This window comes from Ciconia boyciana, chromosome 1, assembly GCF_034638445.1.
Source record: "Ciconia boyciana chromosome 1, ASM3463844v1, whole genome shotgun sequence".
Lineage (NCBI taxonomy): Eukaryota > Metazoa > Chordata > Aves > Ciconiiformes > Ciconiidae > Ciconia > Ciconia boyciana.
In genome coordinates this window covers 17,262,432-17,282,081 of record NC_132934.1, presented here as the reverse complement: position 1 = coordinate 17,282,081, position 19,650 = coordinate 17,262,432, and the positions used below count along the sequence as shown (strand labels likewise).

General features: G+C 40.9%; 1 protein-coding gene across 10 annotated transcripts in view; it reads right to left on the bottom strand.

Annotated features, from left to right (window-relative positions):
- Positions 1-19,291, bottom strand: part of KIF21A (kinesin family member 21A) — a 92,326-nt gene extending 73,035 nt beyond the window's left edge. For all 10 annotated transcript variants that reach the window (XM_072859932.1, XM_072859997.1, XM_072859959.1 and 7 more), the window contains exon 1: positions 19,070-19,291. In XM_072859932.1, coding sequence (XP_072716033.1) covers positions 19,070-19,113 — 44 coding nt within the window. In that variant the 5' untranslated portion in view covers positions 19,114-19,291. The remainder of the gene's footprint in view (positions 1-19,069) is intronic.
- Between the last annotated feature and the right edge of the window lie 359 nt (positions 19,292-19,650).

Below are 19,650 nucleotides of genomic sequence, written 5' to 3'. Positions count from 1 at the left end.
AATTCACATCCCAAGGCTAGCAGGAGGAGAGCTCTCCACTGCAGCAACTTCTGCACCAAGGGCCGAGCTGCCACCATTTCACATCCTCAGCCTTCCCTCAGTCTGAGGGAAGTAAGTAATGCAGAAGGACTTACAAGACAATACATACATGGGACTACATAAGTGCAGGGTAGTAGCTTCTCATAGACAAATCCAGTTCTCTTCAATTATATACCTTCAGTTTGCACAGAAGAAAACACTTGTAGCACACACTCAGATGTATTACCCTGAAGAAAGGCAAGAAACCAGCATGATCAAAAACTTTTTTAATAAAACAGTTCTGGCAGAAAACTGGGAATTTGATTAAAATGAAGACCTGTGTCTAAATGTGGAAATAACTTTCTGGCTGATAAACCAGAAACTTTTTCTAAATATTTTCATATTTTACTAAATATATGAATAATTGGAATATTTCAACTTATTTGATTTGGGCAAAGATAACTACGTTGGGCAAAAAGCTGCAGCCACTATGGCTTCTTCCACATTGCCTGGGGTATTAAATTTTCCCACTGTCAGCAGAAAAGAACATCCTCTATGTAAAGATGGAGAAACATATTAGAGAATGGCTTAAGTCAAAGAAAACATTTAAAAACTGATCAACTGATGCTTATCACCTGACTAAAGTTAAAGATGTGATGCTTCAATATTACTACTTCTAGTTCTCCATTAACAGTTAAAACTATCTGAATAACTTCTTGACTATAATATCCAACATATCACTGGATATTTTAACCTAACAGAAAGTGAAAGAGCATACTCTGCTACCTCATCAGGAAAGTATGGGCTAATTTCATATTCTTGACTTTTGATGACATAGAAAATCAGACAGCCTTTTCTATTTTATAACAGTTGAGCTTCCACTCCAGGCAGGTAGAAAGTCCTTGTTGGCTAGGCTGAGCAAATTCAGTGTGGAAATCATTTCGAAAACACAATCACTCTCCTGGTTTAATTGCTACTAGCATGCAGACCTCACTGCACTAGCAAGCCTACAGTCTGGAATTATCACTAATAAAAATAATACTGGTAATACCATTTCAGCAGAATTTTAGCTCCAGGACAGAGCACATCCATGAAATAAGTGCACCCTGATAATGCACCACAAGGTAAACTGACAGGTTCACAAGTCAACTACATAGTTAACTCATGGCATACAGGCTATGAATAAAATCCAGAGAGAACTTGCTACTTCCTTGCTACTTGTATCTGCTTTAAACAACTAATATCTATGCTGGCATAACAGCGAGGCTAAATACATTCCACTTCACGTTCTAGCTGTAGGCTTAATTTTTCATTAGGGCTCAGGTTCCCTGATTAGATTACAAATCCAACCACAACTCCAAAACTATTAATGCAAAGTCACTTAAAAAAAAAAAAAAAAAAGAAAAAGATAAATCATGCATCAAGGTAGCTCACACAAATTAAAAGCAGTTCTCTCAATTTTACATTACAGACATGGGAGGCTCTGCCTCCGTTTCTGGAACAATCCTCCTGCGCGCAGCTGCTAGCCTGGGCACTGCTCTGCCAGCCTCCCTCAGCTCCAGCGCACACAAAGCAGCAACACCTGATCCAGGGATCATTTCTGTCTGCTGAACACTCGGCTGCAGCTCCTTGGGGACAGAAAGAAAAGTCTATCCTGACAAGCTTCTTCAGGGTCAAAACCCATTTCTTTGTCTTGACTGAATTAAATCAGCTCTTCTTGGCACACAATACTTCTAAATTGAGCATTTCCCAGCTGCTCTCAGAAATCACCAATGCAAATCACTCACGGTTTGTCTACATAAGAGTTCATAGTCCCTCATGCACTGGAGGTAGCACAGATGCTTTCAAAAAAAGTATTCTTATATAAAATAAAGTATTTCAAATTGCTTTAGAAATTTAAGCTTACAGTAACTGCTTGCATATCAGGACTACAGTAAAACCAACTGAGATAGTTATGGTCCCTGCCACAAAACTTGTGACCAAATATCTCATTCCTCTGAGCACTTAACATCAGACAAGATAAGAGTTCCTTTGGCTTAAATGAGACCTAACAGGACAGTGCACGAAGGGAGGTGCACACAAGGTTTTCCAGGATCAACACCTAAACTAATAAGAAGCTTTGCCAGGAAATGGAAAACTATGAGTTCACACAAAATAATGTAGTAATGGCATACTGGTAGTGCTTAAAGACCAGGGAGGGTCGTATGCTAAGGCTTATATGAAGCTTTCATAAAGGGTCATACTTTTATTAAAAGTTACAGACAGATATATCTACATATTAATCCATAACTTTAAAGCTGTTTCAGACTGTTTCCTCACCAGCACCAAGCAGTCAGAAGACTGGATGTTAATGCAAGCTACAAACTCTGCATCGCCAACTGCTATGAATCAGGCAGCTGTCTCCCACACCTATACACACACGTCTTCCACTCCATGGCTGCACTCAACTTCAACCACACACTACCACTGTTTTTGCAGTAAACCTCAAAAAAAAAAAAGGGGCAAAAAAGCATACAGCAATAACAAAGCATTAACAAAGCTCTAGTGTTTTGGCCAATCTTGTTTCCACTTAAAATAATATCCTTTAGCACTACAAACAACATTTGGGGGATGGGGAGAAGAGGTAGAAGGCTGTTTAGTCCAGCATATGCTAAATTAACAGATATTTAGGAAGAAAAGTTGAATATTTAGACAAAACTTCTTAAGCTATCAGGTGTTCTACACAAATTGCCAGGAAATATTAAGCAAGGTCTTAAAAGGGTGTTAGTAGATCAATATTATTTTTTTCTAGAATTTCCAGATTTCTCTAAAACAGGTACTTATAATTCTTCCATGACAGTTTGCTTTTACAATTTCAGTGTCAAAGCTAAAGAGAAAAATCTCTGCACTGTTTCAAATTTTAATATTTTGCTAACTCATGCTACACAAAATTTTAGTTGTAGAATTTAACTGATTTCACCACTGAACCTGAAGAAATGCTAAAGCAAGGAACAATGATAGCAATGAAGGCTCTTTCAGTTCCTAAATTTTTTTTTTCTTTTTAAATAAAATACTGTCAGGGTTTTTTCCTTTTTTAAAAGAAACATGACAGTTAAGCAGATAGTACCACCTTAAGATCCTCCCAGAAGTTTGTTTTCTCCCTGGTTTCAACTATAGACTTTGCTTGCCCATGCCTTATCACTTGACTTTTGTTTACACAGAAATACAGAACTCTGTCATCAAGTGAAGTGTAACTGCAATGCAGCCCTTATGTAAGCCTCATCACATGAATAATTAGCAGGGCCCATAGAAAACTACAAATAGCTTATTTCCCAACTATACTCACCAGAATTAACCATTTCTAGACCACTGAATCAAGAACTGGGAACAAGACAAACTGAAACTCTAAGTGAGCGACAGATTCAGGACAGGGAGTGGGATTACCTGGAACTAATGAAAGGAGAGGATTTCCCTGCCTCTTGAAAGTTGAGGTCAGGACTGGTTGCGCTTCACTTACAATCATGTTTTTAACTAAATACATAATTGGATTCTCAATCAAATCCAGTTGACTGGTGTTACACAATATGTCAGATAATCTTATCGGTGTCAGAATGGATCAAAAATGTACACAATCTCTTGTGTCTTCTCTATACTATGCATCATCATCCTAATCTGGAGGTATCACAAACAGTTTTCAGTTCAGAGTAACAAGACTTCAGCACTGTGTTCCCAGGCAGCCATTGCAAAGCAGCACATTTAGGTTGTTGACCTCTAATCTACAGTAGCAGTGTTGGCAGAGGGGTCTTGCAAAGGCAGCAAAAATGGAGCGACACAAAGACTCAGCAGCTGGAAAATAGTACAGCAGTGACACTCCACCTAAAACCTGCTGTCACAGCAGGAACTGCTAGCTAGCTTCAGTACCTCTAGCAATTCTCGCTGGAACTGTGGGGGGGGGGTTTTACAAACAATAAAGTCTATATTTGAAGTCCTTTGTCACCTACCTTAGCTAACAATTTAAAGTAAAAAAAACTAGACCAAGATTCAAACAAGTGAGAAAAACCTGACCAGAAAAAATTGGGTTTCCTTTTTTAAAAAAAAACCTACACCCCACACAAGAGGGGTCCTTGTGCAATCTGTACCTCTCCTGTGATTTTTGCATCAGTCACAAGCACACTGAACTGAACAAGTCCAGTATGTAATGGCACATAATAAGGATATCCAAAAAGATTTGTGGATTAGAAGAAAGGAAAAACGTTCTGGCTGTCCTTGAACCTTTCAGACTTCACAATAAAACTGGAAAGCCCCTGGTTCTACACCCTCTTGTCATTCCTACCTAGCTGTGGGGGAAGAAAGGTAGAGCTTTGAAAGCCCATTTCCTTTGGGAACAAAACTTTTCAGCTATTTCCAAAGTATTTGAAGGTATCCTCTACCTTTGTGCTCCAATTGTACCTAGGTCAGTAAGCAACAGGAGTCTCCCCAGCACATTAAACACCGAAGGAATACTCAAGACAGGGTCATTAATACTCCAACACCAGAGCTGACCCTATAAACAGCAGCAGATGTCCAAGACTTGGTAGCTTAGCCCTGTACTGAAGAAAAAAAACTAAAACAAGTCACACAGGTTAAGTACTTCCAACTTTGGAAGCGAGATGGCCGGTGTCCCCTAACTGGACATTTGCTCATGCTGGCACGCAGAAGTGGCGACACCGGTGTATAGGGTATATGGCATCACCCACCTCAACAGGTAGTAGCATATCCAGAGAATTCCCAGTACTAGTAAACAGCTGCAGAGAGACAGACCCCGTAAACACAAAAATCTCTTTCAGCTATTTCTCCCACCAGTACCTTATAAGTTATCCATCCTGTATCACTTTACATCAACCAACACTAGTGCTCACATATTAATATATCCATGTCTTTGTTTTAGTCTAGCAGTTTTCCTTCTGGTGTTTCCCTCATTTGCTTTTAAGATCCCCAGAGATGGAGCTTTCAGCCTCAAAGGCCAAACAAATAAGGAAAATAAGCCTCAATAATCTAATTTATATATTGCACTTTAAAAGTAAAGTGACTCAGAGGAAAAAGGTCTTACAATGTGTTGAACGCATTAATACCTGAAACCCTGGGTTACAACATAACTTAAAATCATGCCTTAAGCTGATTGGTTTTGAATATTTGAATGCCACCCCCCAGAGCCATTCTGAAGGATCTGACATTCAGAAGCTGGAGGCAGATCTTGCAGAAATGTGAGACAACTAAATGGCCAATGCATTATTAGCTGACAAGGAAGAACCAAACCAAAAACCCTATGCCCTACAGAAAACAGCAAGAATGACTCAAGAAAAACAAGTTTACAAATTTAGTATTTTAAATACAGTTACTATCGCTAAAATATTTAATGCATTAATACAATAAAATTGTAGCATTGTTGTTATTTTGAACAGAAAGTGGGTTAACAGCCAGGATCCTACAGTTTATTTTCTATTATCACAATGGAAAAATAACACAATGCCAATTCATTTAACTTCTGAGCAAAGGAGAGGACCTCTCACACACATTGCTGTGCTGGAGTGACCATCCCACTCCTACCAAGGAGGCAACAAAACAGGAGAGCAATTTTCACTAAAATAGTGCAGTACATTACAAGCGTTCTGCCCCACTGGATATTCCTTTGTTAGACATATAGCCTTGCCCAAAAGAAGTAAGATGAAAAATGCATGTATAAATTACAGAATACACATAGAAAAAAAGCAGTCAGCCGTCCGGCTAGACTACAATTAGCCAAATTTCCTTGACATGTCTGATAAAACTTGGAAGTCAGTAGCATTTCCTAGCTGCACTCTGAGAAATCAAAAGCATATATATTCAAGAAATGCAGATATCATGATCTTCAAAGCACTTTCCTCAGTCTACCAATACATTCCTCTGTTTTAAACAGATTGAACTTCGACCAGGCAACTCTTACACAGATACTAGGCAGACATCCAACAATACAAACCAAGCTGAATGTTAACTTTGCCCAGTGCTCCACACACATTATATGTACACACAAACTCAAAGAAATAAATAAAATTTTAAAGACAACAGACCAGACAAAAACTGATAATGCACAAATTATAATTCATTTCCAAAAAGTCATAAGAAACTGTTCCAAGATATGTAACTGATGCTTTGGATTGTATTCACAAGATTATCATGTGCTTCATGATAAACCACTGACTATTGTCTGCATTTCTTTCTGACTTACAGAAGATACTGTTTGAACAGGCCAGAACTGAAAGAATGAAACGTGAACTGTCACGGGGTGGGGGACGACGACAGGGAAACAGACCCGATTGTTCTATGAGATGGCTGAGGAGAGCACAAACATCTGAAAAGCAAAAGAAACATTAAACAGTGCTGAAGGTTAATTATTCTCATTAGTCAGCTTGGCCAAAAGAATAAGTGAGCTTAAACTGTGGCAGAGGAAATGCAAGCAGAAGGTGACCACCATGTATTCCTGCTGGGAGAAGAGGGAAGCAGATTGTTACCCATAACTAAATCACACTCCAAATGCCTTCACAGCAGCAATATCACATCTACCATGAAACAGTCTTCAAGACAGGTAGGGAAGGGTTGGATGAGGGGAAGGAATAGACTTCAGAACAGAAAGAATATAGAAACCACGCGAACAAACAAAAGCCTCCAGTACTTCATGCTGTGTATGCTTACAACACATTACCTCCTAATAGCAGTCATATCATCAGCACCACTGGATGACTGTCAGTCCCCCAAGAATCTGCTCTATCATATTCAGAACTCATCTAGAAAAGAGGCTGCACCCCCTTTGCTGAAGCTGTTCCCCATCTCTCACTCTTTCCAACAGATCATAGGCAGAGAGCTCTTCAACATCTTCCTGGCTTTTAGGCCTTGCCTGCTCTCTTCCAATACAGAAGAGAAGATTACCAAGACGACAGACCCAAGCTCCTTACTGAGGTTCACATCAGGAAGACAAGAGGCAGTGGTCATAAACCAAAGCATGAGACTTCCCAACTTTGCATAAGGAAAAAATTTTGCCCATTAAGACAGTCAAGTGTTGGTTGCCCAGAGAGACTCAGGAATCTCCATCCTCAGAGGTTTTTCCAAGACCTAACTTGATAGAGCCTTAAGCAACCTCGCCTCAATTTAGTTTTGACCCTTCTTTGAGTAGGAGGTTGGATCAAATGACCTCCTGAGGTCCCTTCAAACTTGAATTAGTCTAAGCTTACCCTTCGAAATCTGTAAGGCTTTATTATTCACGCGGACATTGTCACACCCCTGTAAACATATTCTGACATCTGAATGGGATCATTCAACTGTGCTGAATTCAGGTCCTGGAACTCAACATGCAGCTTCACAGAATTACAGACAATTGGAATGGAAAAGAGCTGGAAAGGTCAGAGTTTATTCGTCCACTCTACCTTTCTGGACCAAGGTAATACTAACTATGTCCAAAATGTTCCTGGCAGTTACCAGTTTGAATTGTTTTTAAGAGTCTCCTATATGGGCAATTCCACATCTCCACAGACAAATTGTTCCAGGACATCCCTCCTTACAACAGAAAAGTATTTTCTTCCTATCTCTTACTTTTCTTACTGTAATTTAAGCCTATTACCTTTTATCCACTTGACCTTGAGCATTGAATAACAATTTATTCCCTTCTATTTTGTATTTGACTCCAGATATTTCAAGATGTGTCTCTTAGCAATCTTCACTCCTCCTATCTTACACTATGGTGATGTTTTCTAGACAGTCATTTCCCTTTTCTTTTCAATTCCCCTCAGTCCACATTTTTCTTGAACTGCAGCACCCAAAACCTAACACTAGACATCAGCAAAGACATTTGCAGTACTGAACAAAGGGTATGGATTACTTTGCACCTTACATAAAAACTCCAATTTCTATATACACTAATTTTCTTCTTTTGCCACGCTACAACACTGGTGTTTCATGCTTAATTTTTACACGTTATTCATAATCACTTGAATTCTTGCCTACAGGAGCAGCAGAGAGCGCACTGGCCCTTTAAATTTTCAGTCAAGTATCATCCAAGATGTAGGCCATTTTATGCAAGTCCTCTCTTCCCAAAGAAACATCTCAGCATTCAGCAGTCATGACAGTTAAAAATCAACAGAAGCATTGGCCTGGCATGGGCCAGCCCCGCTTTCAGGGCTGCAAGCACAGAACAAAGCACTTTCATCTGAAGCTCTCAGCTGTACAATGTTTCTTCCTCTTTGGGTCCTACCAAGGCTTTACCTGTTCATGTTTAGAGAACAATGAAAAGTCCATCTGTTCCTCAAAAGCTTTGGTAACAACTATAATGAAATATATCTACAGCTACGCTTTAAAATGCAGAGCCAAGGCAGTGGGTTGACTAGATGACCAACCATTGTAGATCACTTTGGGGACTGTGTGGGGAAGAAAAAGAAATAAAGAAAAAAAAGACGACACTCACAAACCAAAAACAAAACAAAAGAAACCCCAAACAAAACCATAAAGTCTGAAGCTTTGGGGAGTACAAAAGAAAAAAAAAAAAAAAACACACACATTTAATTATACTGATGTTTAACTGTCAAATAGTTTACCTGTCAATACCAGTTCAGCCCTATCTCAGATCTCATTTTTAGAGCTCACTGAACACCAATCCGCTTTTGCTGAACTCAAAGTTCTGCTAGTCAAGATCAAAATGGCAATTTTATTGTTTCTGAGTGATGGACTGACTGATTAGATTAGACAGAAGCATAAGCCGTGCTCTAAGTGATACAGATTGAACAGGTGGCCTTCTCTCTGACCTACTACCTTTCAAAACACTGTTAAAAGCAGAATCCTTCTCTTTTCTATCATGTCTAGAATATATATATTCAGATATTTACTCCCCTTAACCCAACATGAAAATATTTTTCTGGTCTTTGATGTGTTTCAAACAGTTTGCTCATAAAACAAATCAACCTTTCGCAAATATATCAGTTATTCACACATGATAAAATTGTAACTAGAAAAAGAAAATACAGGAGATGTTTAGATAGTATCAATATCCCAGCCTTCAAAGTAATGTGTACAGATAAGACTTCTTAAAAAAGAAAACAAACAAAAAAAAACCCAAAAAAACCATTCAAAGGCATCACATTACAGAGCCAGAGTCTAAAAATAATGATTTCATATGTACTTAAAATTAAAGACCAGACTTCAAAAAGAATGTATTTGAGACCAGGGAGTGAAATAAACCTTACCTAGACAACTTATGTTGAGTGAAAACTGAAGCAATGTATGGTTTCCTTAGCAGGTAAAAAAAAAAAAATGAGTAGTCAGCTATTTCCTACAGATCAAAGTGTCTGGTACGGACATAATTTTTTTTCTCTTCACACAGAAATGGTGGGGGGAGGGAGAAACAAAGCCATATACATGCTTTAGCAAAACAGAATTTTTAATTGTAACGCTTTTCATAGAAGGTAATGACTAACTCAGGTGTTTTAGTAGCAGTTGCTTTTCTCATGATACTACATCATGTGTTATTTACATCACACCAGAAGTGTTTACTATACTTTGAAGCTACATCTTTGGCCTGAGGAGCTTTCAACATAATTCTGAGATGACAATACACAAAGTGCCAGTGCAGCATGGGGAAGGAAGAGCAGGAAAACAATATTAAAAAAGACAAAAGACTCACTACCTACACTCACAGCTCTCTCATATCCTCATAAGGGTGGAGATGGGGACATAGAGATTCTGTCCTAGGACAGAATCAAGCACAAGCTAAGACAGAAGCACTGCTGCAGCTGGCAAATACATTTAATCAATACTACTGAGTGAGAGATTAGCAACTCCAAGATCTTGGGATAATGAGCTACTCAGAGTGACACAAAAGGTCTCAGGACTCATCTCCCAATTAGTCCCATGCTAAAGGGAAGAAATGTCCAACAACATGAATGCTAATAATTACTGGCTTTGAAAAACAAAGTTAATTAGATAAGTAACTTCTTAATTTTCAGTATTTGGAATAAATTGTATAAACAGACATATTACTTAAGTCAGCCTGCCTTCCTATTACTTTATTCCAAAAAGATGAAATCTCACAGGCAACATGGTACCAAATGCTTCAAAGAAAGTGGCTTATCTGGGTTCCTACATTCTATACAATACTGAGGGTTATACTGTACATGGAACATTTCTTAGTAGGCTTGCTAGTAACCCCAGAATTATGCAAGACTATATTTCATTATTTGCAATATATTTCTAGAGGATACTCTTTCTTTTACGTTTTAAACTATTACTGATGACTTGCATAACCTTTTAATCAACATTGCTAACAAGTCACATACATACATACATAGTTTCTTGACCGACATTAATATTCCACAGCTATATAGCTTTTCAGCTTAAGATGCTCCCTTAACTTAGTTTTAGCAGTATTAAGCAAAAGACAACTAACATGGTTAGAAATGGGAGGAAAAAAATAGTCAATGAAAATAATGAAAAAATACCCAGGCTTAAACAAAGACAATAACCAAGTGGTTCGAGCGTTGACCTAAAATGTGGAAGATCTTTGTTCAAGACCCCAGATGAGATTAGACCAGGTAAACAGAGAAGACTGCTTGATCAAACTCTTCCATTTGAGATCTCTCACAAAAGAGAACCATTTTCTGTCCAGTCCTATTAGCTATAACCTTCCATGTGTTCAGCTGTGGTAGTTGAACTGTCATGCTATAGCATGCTACAGTCTTTTAACTCTTATCCACCTTGAGAATCATGTTTTATTCATGTTTTATAAGGGATCAATTTTGTTGAACATAAATGAAAGGGAAAATAAGTGTCCTTCAAAGCTACAGTATACAAGAGAAAGCATTTCAAGAAACCTGGAGTATTTATGAGCGAGTATGGAAAAACTACATTAAACCTAAAATGTCCTGCAAGGAGTTCAGTATTTGCTAACCAGCTGAAGTATGCAGAGTTCCTGTAACAACATGAATGCAAGAATCACCAGTGAGACACCAAAAATTACCTAGACAACAAATCCTTTAATCCATTTTAAAATCCAACAATGGAAATGCACTATTCAACTGGAATGCCTATAAATTGCTGTGTATAGTAGAACAATAATATCATAACCTTTTACTAAGGTTTTGTTGCTCTCAGCTTTCTGTGTTGAAACTCCAGTAAACAGGCTCAAGGGATAAGTCATTCATTTTTGTTAGGTAGACTTAAAGACCTAAAGATGCTTAAAGAGTGCATTGTCCCAAACAGCAAGCCTAGCATTTGTCAGCTGATTTAAAAAAAAAAAAAGTTCTTTAAACAAAAATTAATTCTTCCAGCAGTGGCCAACCTTACTGAATCTGTTGAGAATACTAACAAAAATAAAGGACCTGATGGTACCTCCTCCTCACTCCTTATTTCCATACAGGGTCTATCCAGGAAATATTTTATGCTAATCAATTGTCAGCTCTGAATCAGCAGTTTTTCACATTTTAAAATACATATTGAACAGACCTTCTCTATGCATCAAACTCACTGTGACGCTGACCTTAAAACCCTTTCACCATTCGCCATTTGCATTTTGTTGCTATGGTAAACACATCAAACAAGAGAACATGTTTGAAAAATCAGGCTGCATTTCTCCCTTTAGTCACACTGGAACAGACACGTTTATTCCAGAAAAGTTTCACCAGGGAAAAGTGGAAACAAACATGGAGAACTACAAAAAAGGAGGAAAGATGAAAAGAAAATGAACAAAGATTTAAAACAATTTTAGAGGAGAAGAGACAGAGAGCACAAGAAAAAGGCACAGCTCATGTAGTTACTCTTGCTGGACTTGTTCAGATCCGGTTTGATTTCTAATTAAACTTTCTTGTTCACTAGTTCAAATGATACTTTTAACTTCTTGTGAGTATTTTACATAGGAATAATATTAGCATAATAAAAAATTATCTGCTCCAGCAGCCACAGATATGGCAGGATACTGAATCTTTTCCTTTAACAGAAAAAAATGCACTTAAAATGGCTTTATTTCCCCAGCACTAATCAGGCAACAGAACATGAAAGCAAGAATTCCAGCAGCCATCTCTGAGTGGGCAGCAAGGGTGATCTATAAAACGCTTAAAGCAAATAAAGGGAAAGCAGAGGGAGGGAGCAAGGCTCCCTTGATCCCAAGCACAAGGGCCATTCAACTACTACAGAAAAATTTACAGAAGTCACACAGAAAAACTGAAAATGTGAAGCCTTGAGTTCAGTAATAAAGGAATGTCTAGGTCAACAATATAAATCCTAACTCTCCATAGAGCGTAAGTAGTAAAGAAGAAACCATTAAATGGAAATTAGCGACTAACTCAATGGATTTTCAAAGCAAAGTAAACTCTCAAGTCTTCTACAAACTTTGGGAAATGCAAAGTTAGAAATATAATTCATCCACAAGCATGAACAGACCACTCATGCACACTACTCATTGCTTTTTCTTCTTCTTAAATTCAAGATGTATCCTTCTTTTGGCAAGGAATACATGACATCAAGGGAAATGTCCGACTAGGATTTCTTTCCCCTCCATCAAAGAATGAGTTTGTGTTTACATCACATGAGTCGTGGAAAGGGATGTTTATTTCCTAGAAAGCAAGATCACAGATTTCAGCCTGCCCCAAGCAATATCAGTTACGGATGATCAAGTCAGATATGATTAAACCTGAATTAATTCAGCAGCAGATGGCGTCGTATCTTTTTTTCAGCTAAAATGCAAAACATATGGATGGGGTAGAGTAAAGTTTCAGTGAAGGACAAGGGAATGTTTGTTTAAGTCAGGGAGCAAAGAGAAGCATCAAAACTAACAAAAGATATGTAACATGAGCTTTCCAAAAACAAGATCTCTTTTGTAGCTTTCCACTAACAGACTCTCTCTCCAAAAGAGGTATTTCCCAACACCTAACATGTCCCCAGAAAATTACTGTTTAATACTGTTGAACAATTATTTTTTGTCTTTGGTGGGGCATACTTGCATACTGATAGACTGCTAAACTTCATTAATACAGTTACTTTGAGACATTTTCCCCAAAAAACTTTCACAGCCTCACATGATTACAGATGGATAACAACTATTGTCTAATAAAAGGAAAACTTTGGTTCACTTTAAGGAGCCAATGGATAGTACTGTAAGCTATTGCTGTTGCTTATCTAGTTACAGAATGATTCATGAGAATGCTTAGCACCCTATGGGAAGCATGAAATGACTACCTCTGCCCTCCAGAGCTTATGAGATATACCATAGCATACATGGCCATTCATCTGACGTTTGAGGATCTATTCATGGTAGGAAGCCTAAACACAGCTGTACCTGTTTGCAGAACAGCAGCCCAAGAAAGAAAATAAATTTCAACAGCGAAAGTGCTTCAAAACACACCTACCAAAAAGACAGGTTCCTTCCACTCAGCTGCTTCTTTCCTAATGTATTTAACAGTAGCTGGATCTAGCACAGAGAACAACTTCAGTGTAAAAGCTACTAGAAAAACATGCTGAAAAGGAGGAATGCAAAAGATGAAAAGGTAGAGGGAGGCATGACAACAACAAACAGCAGATTCTGTATGGGGAGAAAAAACACACGGAAACCAGCAAAGGAGAAAAAAAATGCAAAAGAGGTCCAACTGTTCACAAAGTTCAAGAACTAGGGGTACAAAAAGAAGAAATGCAGTGTTCCCATAACAAACCTTTGCAGTGGAAGGCTGAGGTTACAAGGGATTAACATGTCCCATTTGCCTTATCAAAAGTTAACACTGTATCCTGATTTCATGCCACAAGCAGCTTGATTAGCTGCAAAAAATCTGTGTTCCTAAATCGAATTAGTAATCAATACATTTTTTTAGAGTACTTCATCTCCCTTTTGGAATACCAGAAACAGAAGCTGGGTGGTTTTAATTCATCAGCTACACTTATTACTCCATGGGAAAAAAGTTTCCCGACAGATCCATTACATTTTGCACACATAATTTCCATACTTGGCAAACATCAACATTTCACCTTTGTGAAGCAGTGTCACAACGTATTGCAGACACCCAGGGTGGGTACGAGAAGGAAACTTTTTAGATGATTCAGAGAAGAGCTGGGTGTCTGGATCCCACAGCCTCCCTACACACGAGGGGGAAGGTAGCAACACTCCCCCTCTTTGCTTGAGGGATGAAACACAGAGCAGCTGTCAATCACAGCAGCTGAAGTAGTAGCAGTGAGGTACTCTTGCCAAAGTAGCGAAGACGGCACATATATACAAACCCACCGAGGATGATGAAAAGTGGAAACTTTCACAGCTCTGCTCTTTACTGCTCACTGATGTTAAGCACACCTGATTGTAAAACACCATCCCCTAACTCCTCTCTCCCCTGGTTCTTTGCGTTCTGCCCATTAACACAGTTTCAGCTGGGCTCCATCTTTCACAACGACAAATGCTCAATGCCAAAGCCCTACTTCCTTTAGCTTCACAATCAGTTCATGTCCTATTATCATCCACTCCACCTGAGGTACCACCCAAGCATGTCTGAGCAACCATCTTACTTTTCTTGACTACTGGTCAGCTTCCACAGCTATTCATCTTTTCACATTGTTCTTCATTATTTCTTCTTCTGTTTTCATACAGCATCTTAAAAGGCAGTATTACACATCAACACTGAAGCTTATCATCTATATGTCTGGGGCCTCCACTGACTTAGAGTGAATCAAGGCCATCTTCCTCCTTTGGAGGACTAGAAGATAGATGTTTACTTCAACGTTCCATATTGTTATGTCTTCTCCATAGCAGGATCCAAATAACAGACATCCTTCCATGCTTTATCAGGTCCATGGTCAGTCCTCCATGCACGCCTTCTGGTGAGCTCTATCCAAACATTATTGCTCTCCAAGACTTCCCTTGTTTAACATGTATCCAATGGGGCCAGTTCTGTGTAATATCTTTATCAATGATCTGGACGAAGGGATCGAGTGCACCCTCAGTAAGTTTGCAGATGACACCAAGTTGTGCAGGAGTGTTGATCTGCGTGAGGGTAGGAAGGCTCTACAGAGGGACCTGGACAGGCTGGATCAATGGGCTGAGGCCAATTGTATGGGGTTCAACAAGGCTAAGTCCTGCACTTGGGCCAGAACAACCCCATGCAACGCTACAGGCTGGGGGAAGAGTGGCTGGAAAGCTGCCCAGCAGAAAAGGACCTCAGGGTCTTGGTCGACAGCCAACTAAATATGAGACAGCAGTGTGCCCAGATGGCCAAGAAGGCCAATAGCATCCTGGCTTGTATCAGAAGTAGTGTGGCCAGCAGGACTAGGGAAGTGATTGTCCCTCTGTACTCGGCACAGGTGAGGCCACACCTCAAATCCTGTGTTCAGTTTTGGGCCTCTCACTACAAGAGAGACATTGAGGTCCTGGAGCGTGTGCAGAGAAGGGCAACGAAGCTGGTGAAGGGTCTAGAGCACAAGTCTGATGAGGAGCAGCTGAGGGAACTGGGGTTGTTTAGCCTGGAGAAAAGGAGGCTGAGGGGAGACCTTATTGCTCTCTGCAACTACCTGAAAGGAGGTTGTAGAGAGGTGGGGGTCGGTCTCTTCTCCCAGGTAACAAGTGATAGGGCGAGAGGAAATGGCCTCAAGTTGTGCCAGGGGAGGTTTAGACTTGATACTAGGAAATTTTTTCACTGAAAGAGTTATCAAGCACTGGAACAGGCTGCCCAGGGAAGTGGTTGAGTCGCCATCCCTGGAGGTATTTCAAAGACATTTGGATGAGGTGCTTAGGGACATGGTGTAGAGGTGGTCTTGGTAGTGTTAGGTTTACAGTTGGACTTGATGATCTTAAAGGTCTTTTCCAACCTATACGATCCTGTGAAAAATGCAAAGGACCTAAGTCCAACTTTCTTGTCTTCTTCACTGCTAGGATGTCCTGACCCTACAGCTCCAAGCCACATGGAATGAAGACAGGCACTAAATGTTACCTCTCCAGCTGGAGCTATTTCAATTCTTATGACACAGCTCAGGTCTGGTTGGTGAAAGTAAGCATAACTCTGACCTAATGGTTTAGTGCACTGACTGCAGTGACCCCATCCAATCCCTGGACAGCTCATACAATGACTCTCTAAAACATGATACTGACACAGACTGATGGCTATTGAGGATCTCAGTCTTCGGTGAGAAATTCATCTACCCAGCATGCAGGAAGCCTACACACTGTATTTCAGCTCTGGACACCACTAAAGTGGCAAGACACACAAGAATTAGGAAGTATAACCTATAACCTTTTTGTGGTCTTGGTTCCAGAAACATGAACTATGACGTTTATACCATTTCATAGCATCCTCAGCAAAAGTTAGTTTTCATATGCTGAAAAGACATTTACAAAAGCATGACAGCAATTTCAGATTTACAAAAAGGATAGCTTTTCCCAGTTAAAAGAAAAACCAGTCATCTGATTAGATGGCTATCATGGGGCTCCCTGAGTTCATCTGAAAACAGACGCTACACACAGTCATAGGAAGAGCAAAGCTCTTTGTTAAAGTTGCACACCATCACCAAAATTGTAAGTCCACAAGTCTTTCAGTGGTGGTTGACAATAGAGAAAGAATTTTTTCCTTAATTGGGGAATTTAACATTAGTTACTGGATTATCTGCCAAACTATTTTCAGCTCTCATGCTTCACTAAACCAGAGTATTTAGCTCATCGTTCACAAACCCATTATTACACTGAAGAAAATGGGGAGCAATTAGCATACAAGATGATAGCTTAAAGGTGGTGCTAATTGGATAGAATGCAGTATTTTCGAATCATGTTGTATACAATTAAGTGAGATAACCAGGTTCTGGAAAAACAATTTGCTAGACAATTTCAGTGATGTCTATTCTACAACCTATGTTTAAAGTTTTTTCTTTATTCAGCTTTGCAGTAAATTCAGTGCAATATGCCTTTCCAGTATCTTACTTCAGTTACTACCGGGGGGTTGCAAGATAAAAGCTGGTCCTGCTGTAGAGCAAGCCTTGTTCAGGAAACATACATACAAAAACAGCAATTACTTCATCACAACAGTGCAGATCATCATTGAACTAAGCTCTAGTTCCCAAAAAGAACTGAATAACAAACCCAACAAGAAAACAGCATGTAATATTCATAATACACAGTAGAACATGGCGCTGATACTCAGTGAGTTGCCCCACCAGTTGAATTACAGGACTGTGCAAAATACACAACCAGAAATAATAGAAAATCATCTACAAAGAGCTACTGGTGGGAAAAAAAATTGTGCATGCTTTTGTTCATGATTGCTAAGCAGAGACGGAGAAGTCTTGTACGTGAATAGTTAATCTGCCAAAAGGAAGAAAGCAGACAGGAGGAAAGATGCAGTTCTTCATTACTAGTGAACTGCACTCAGACATAAGATGTTAGTGAGACAATTATGTTGCAGAAATATGCCTAGTAACATTAGGGATTTGTTTTGAAGAGCTACAGCTGGGTGATTTTAATTCACTTTCACAAATTCTTTGCCATATATTATTTCTAATCTATTTATCACACACCTACAACTATAAACATATCTGCACCAGTAGGTTTTATTTCATTCCTAGCTGCAACAAACCTCTGTATTTGTAAATGAACTTCTACGTCACTATTTTTTTTGGCTCAGAACATATTTAATATTTTCTTCAAATGACAGAGCAGTCTGTAAACCTGTAACACACCCTATTTTTAGGATCACACCTATCTCATATTTTCCTCTTTAAAAATACGGCCTAATTATGCTTTGGAATAATACCTCCCTGTACTTTATCTGCTGAAGCATTTTTCACATAACAACACTCACAAAAGCATCTCTCCCTATAGAAAATGCTACCGAAATCGGTGAGCAGACTTTAATGAACAACTGCAGCATACACCCCATGTTATCATGCAGGGGCGGTGTTTCTCTGTTTACTGAAAATGTTATTGAACTGTTCCCCCCCACACGCACATACCAACAACAGTATGCAGTAACATCGCTTATTCCTACGCCCTTCAGAAAAAAAACGATCCACCTTCTTTGTCTTCCTGTACAACCCTTGAATTATCTAAAGGTGAGATGTATGTAGTGGTTCCAAGGACCCACTGGTAGATACAGACCTTCCCCTAAAGTCTGATTTCTTGTGGCACAACACTCCAAGTGCGTCAGCATATAATATAAACTTCTTTAAAGGAAAGAAATAAATCATCATTCAGTATCACAATTAAAGTCCAAATATTGACGTACATATACAGACATATATATACATGCATATATATATATATTTCTCCTCCTGTTTGAATTATGTAAAGACATCTTGAAAATTAAGGCGTCCGTGGGCTAATCTGGAAGTTCTTCAAACAATAAAATAATATCTTCACGTAGAAAACCGAGAAGAGCCAAGAGTTCACTGGTGAACAACAGATTTTTATCTCTGATAAAAGAGTAATTTGAATTAGCTGATGTTTTAAAAGGATTTAAGCTCCACTCTCACTATGACTTCTACCTATACCTATTCTCATTTACTGTGAGCAGCCTCATGGAAGTCCATCCTCCCGGGATAAAAGCCTTCATCCTGCTAAAAATACCAGTCTGCCAGGACCCACTCTCGCAAAGCTCCGTGATGCGAACGGCACCGCTACTGTCAAGGGACTGCTTTACTTCCATGAGTAAGCACTTGCAGCACCGGGCTATAATTAGGTGGAATATTTTTAGGGTCATTGCTGAAAATTAGAGAGAAGTGACTGAGAAAGACCTCAGAAAGGGGTTTTGTTCTCTCCTCTGGCTATTTCCAACTGCTGCAAGGAAAAAGAGGCTCAGCAGGAGCCGAGGCGACGCACTTCTTCTGCAGGGAAGATGTCCCTCGCTGCTGTCCCTCTGCGGCGATGCCGCTTCCCACGGGTGGACAGCTCGCACCCCACCCCCGCTCCCGCGCACCGCCCGCGGCCGCTCCGCGCAGAGGGCCCGCTCCACGGGGCTCACGGGCACGGCCGCCCGCGGTCACCCCCGGCGTGAGGGCCCGCGGGGAGCGCTGCCCCCGCCGCCCGCGCCCCGGCCCCCGCAGCAGGGGCGGCGCCGCCGCTTACCTGACCGCCACCCGCACCGAGCTCTCGTCCTGGCCGGCCGACATGGTGCCGGCGGGCAGGCGGCGGCGGCCGCGAGCCTCGCCGGGAGCGGGGGGCGCCGCCGGGCCGAGGAGGGGCCCGCCGGGGAGGAGGTGGGGGCACTGCCGCGGCTCCCCCCTCACCTCCTCCTCCCGCTCCGCCGCCTCCTCTCTCCAGCCATTTTAGGTGCCTGAATGAATAGGTAGGAGCCGCGGCAGCGCAGGGCGGTTCGCGCCGCTCCTCCTCCTCCCCCCGCCCCGCTCCGGCCCTTCCAGTCCCTGGGCGGGGAGCGCTGTCACTCAGCCCGCCGGCGGGCGGAGGGACGGGCCCCGGGCACCGGCCCCCCGCCCCTCCGGGGTCCGGCTCCCCCGCCCCGGCCGCTCCGCGCCCGCTCCAGCCGCAATGCGTCAGCAGGCCCCGCCCCGGGCAGCCGCCGCCGGCGGGGCGGGCACGGCGGCCGGCTGGGCGCTCGCCTGACGGGCCTCTCCTCGCACACGGGGGCACGGCCCCCGAGACCGCTCTCCACGCACAGCTCTGCACGCACACCCCCGCCCACGTACGCC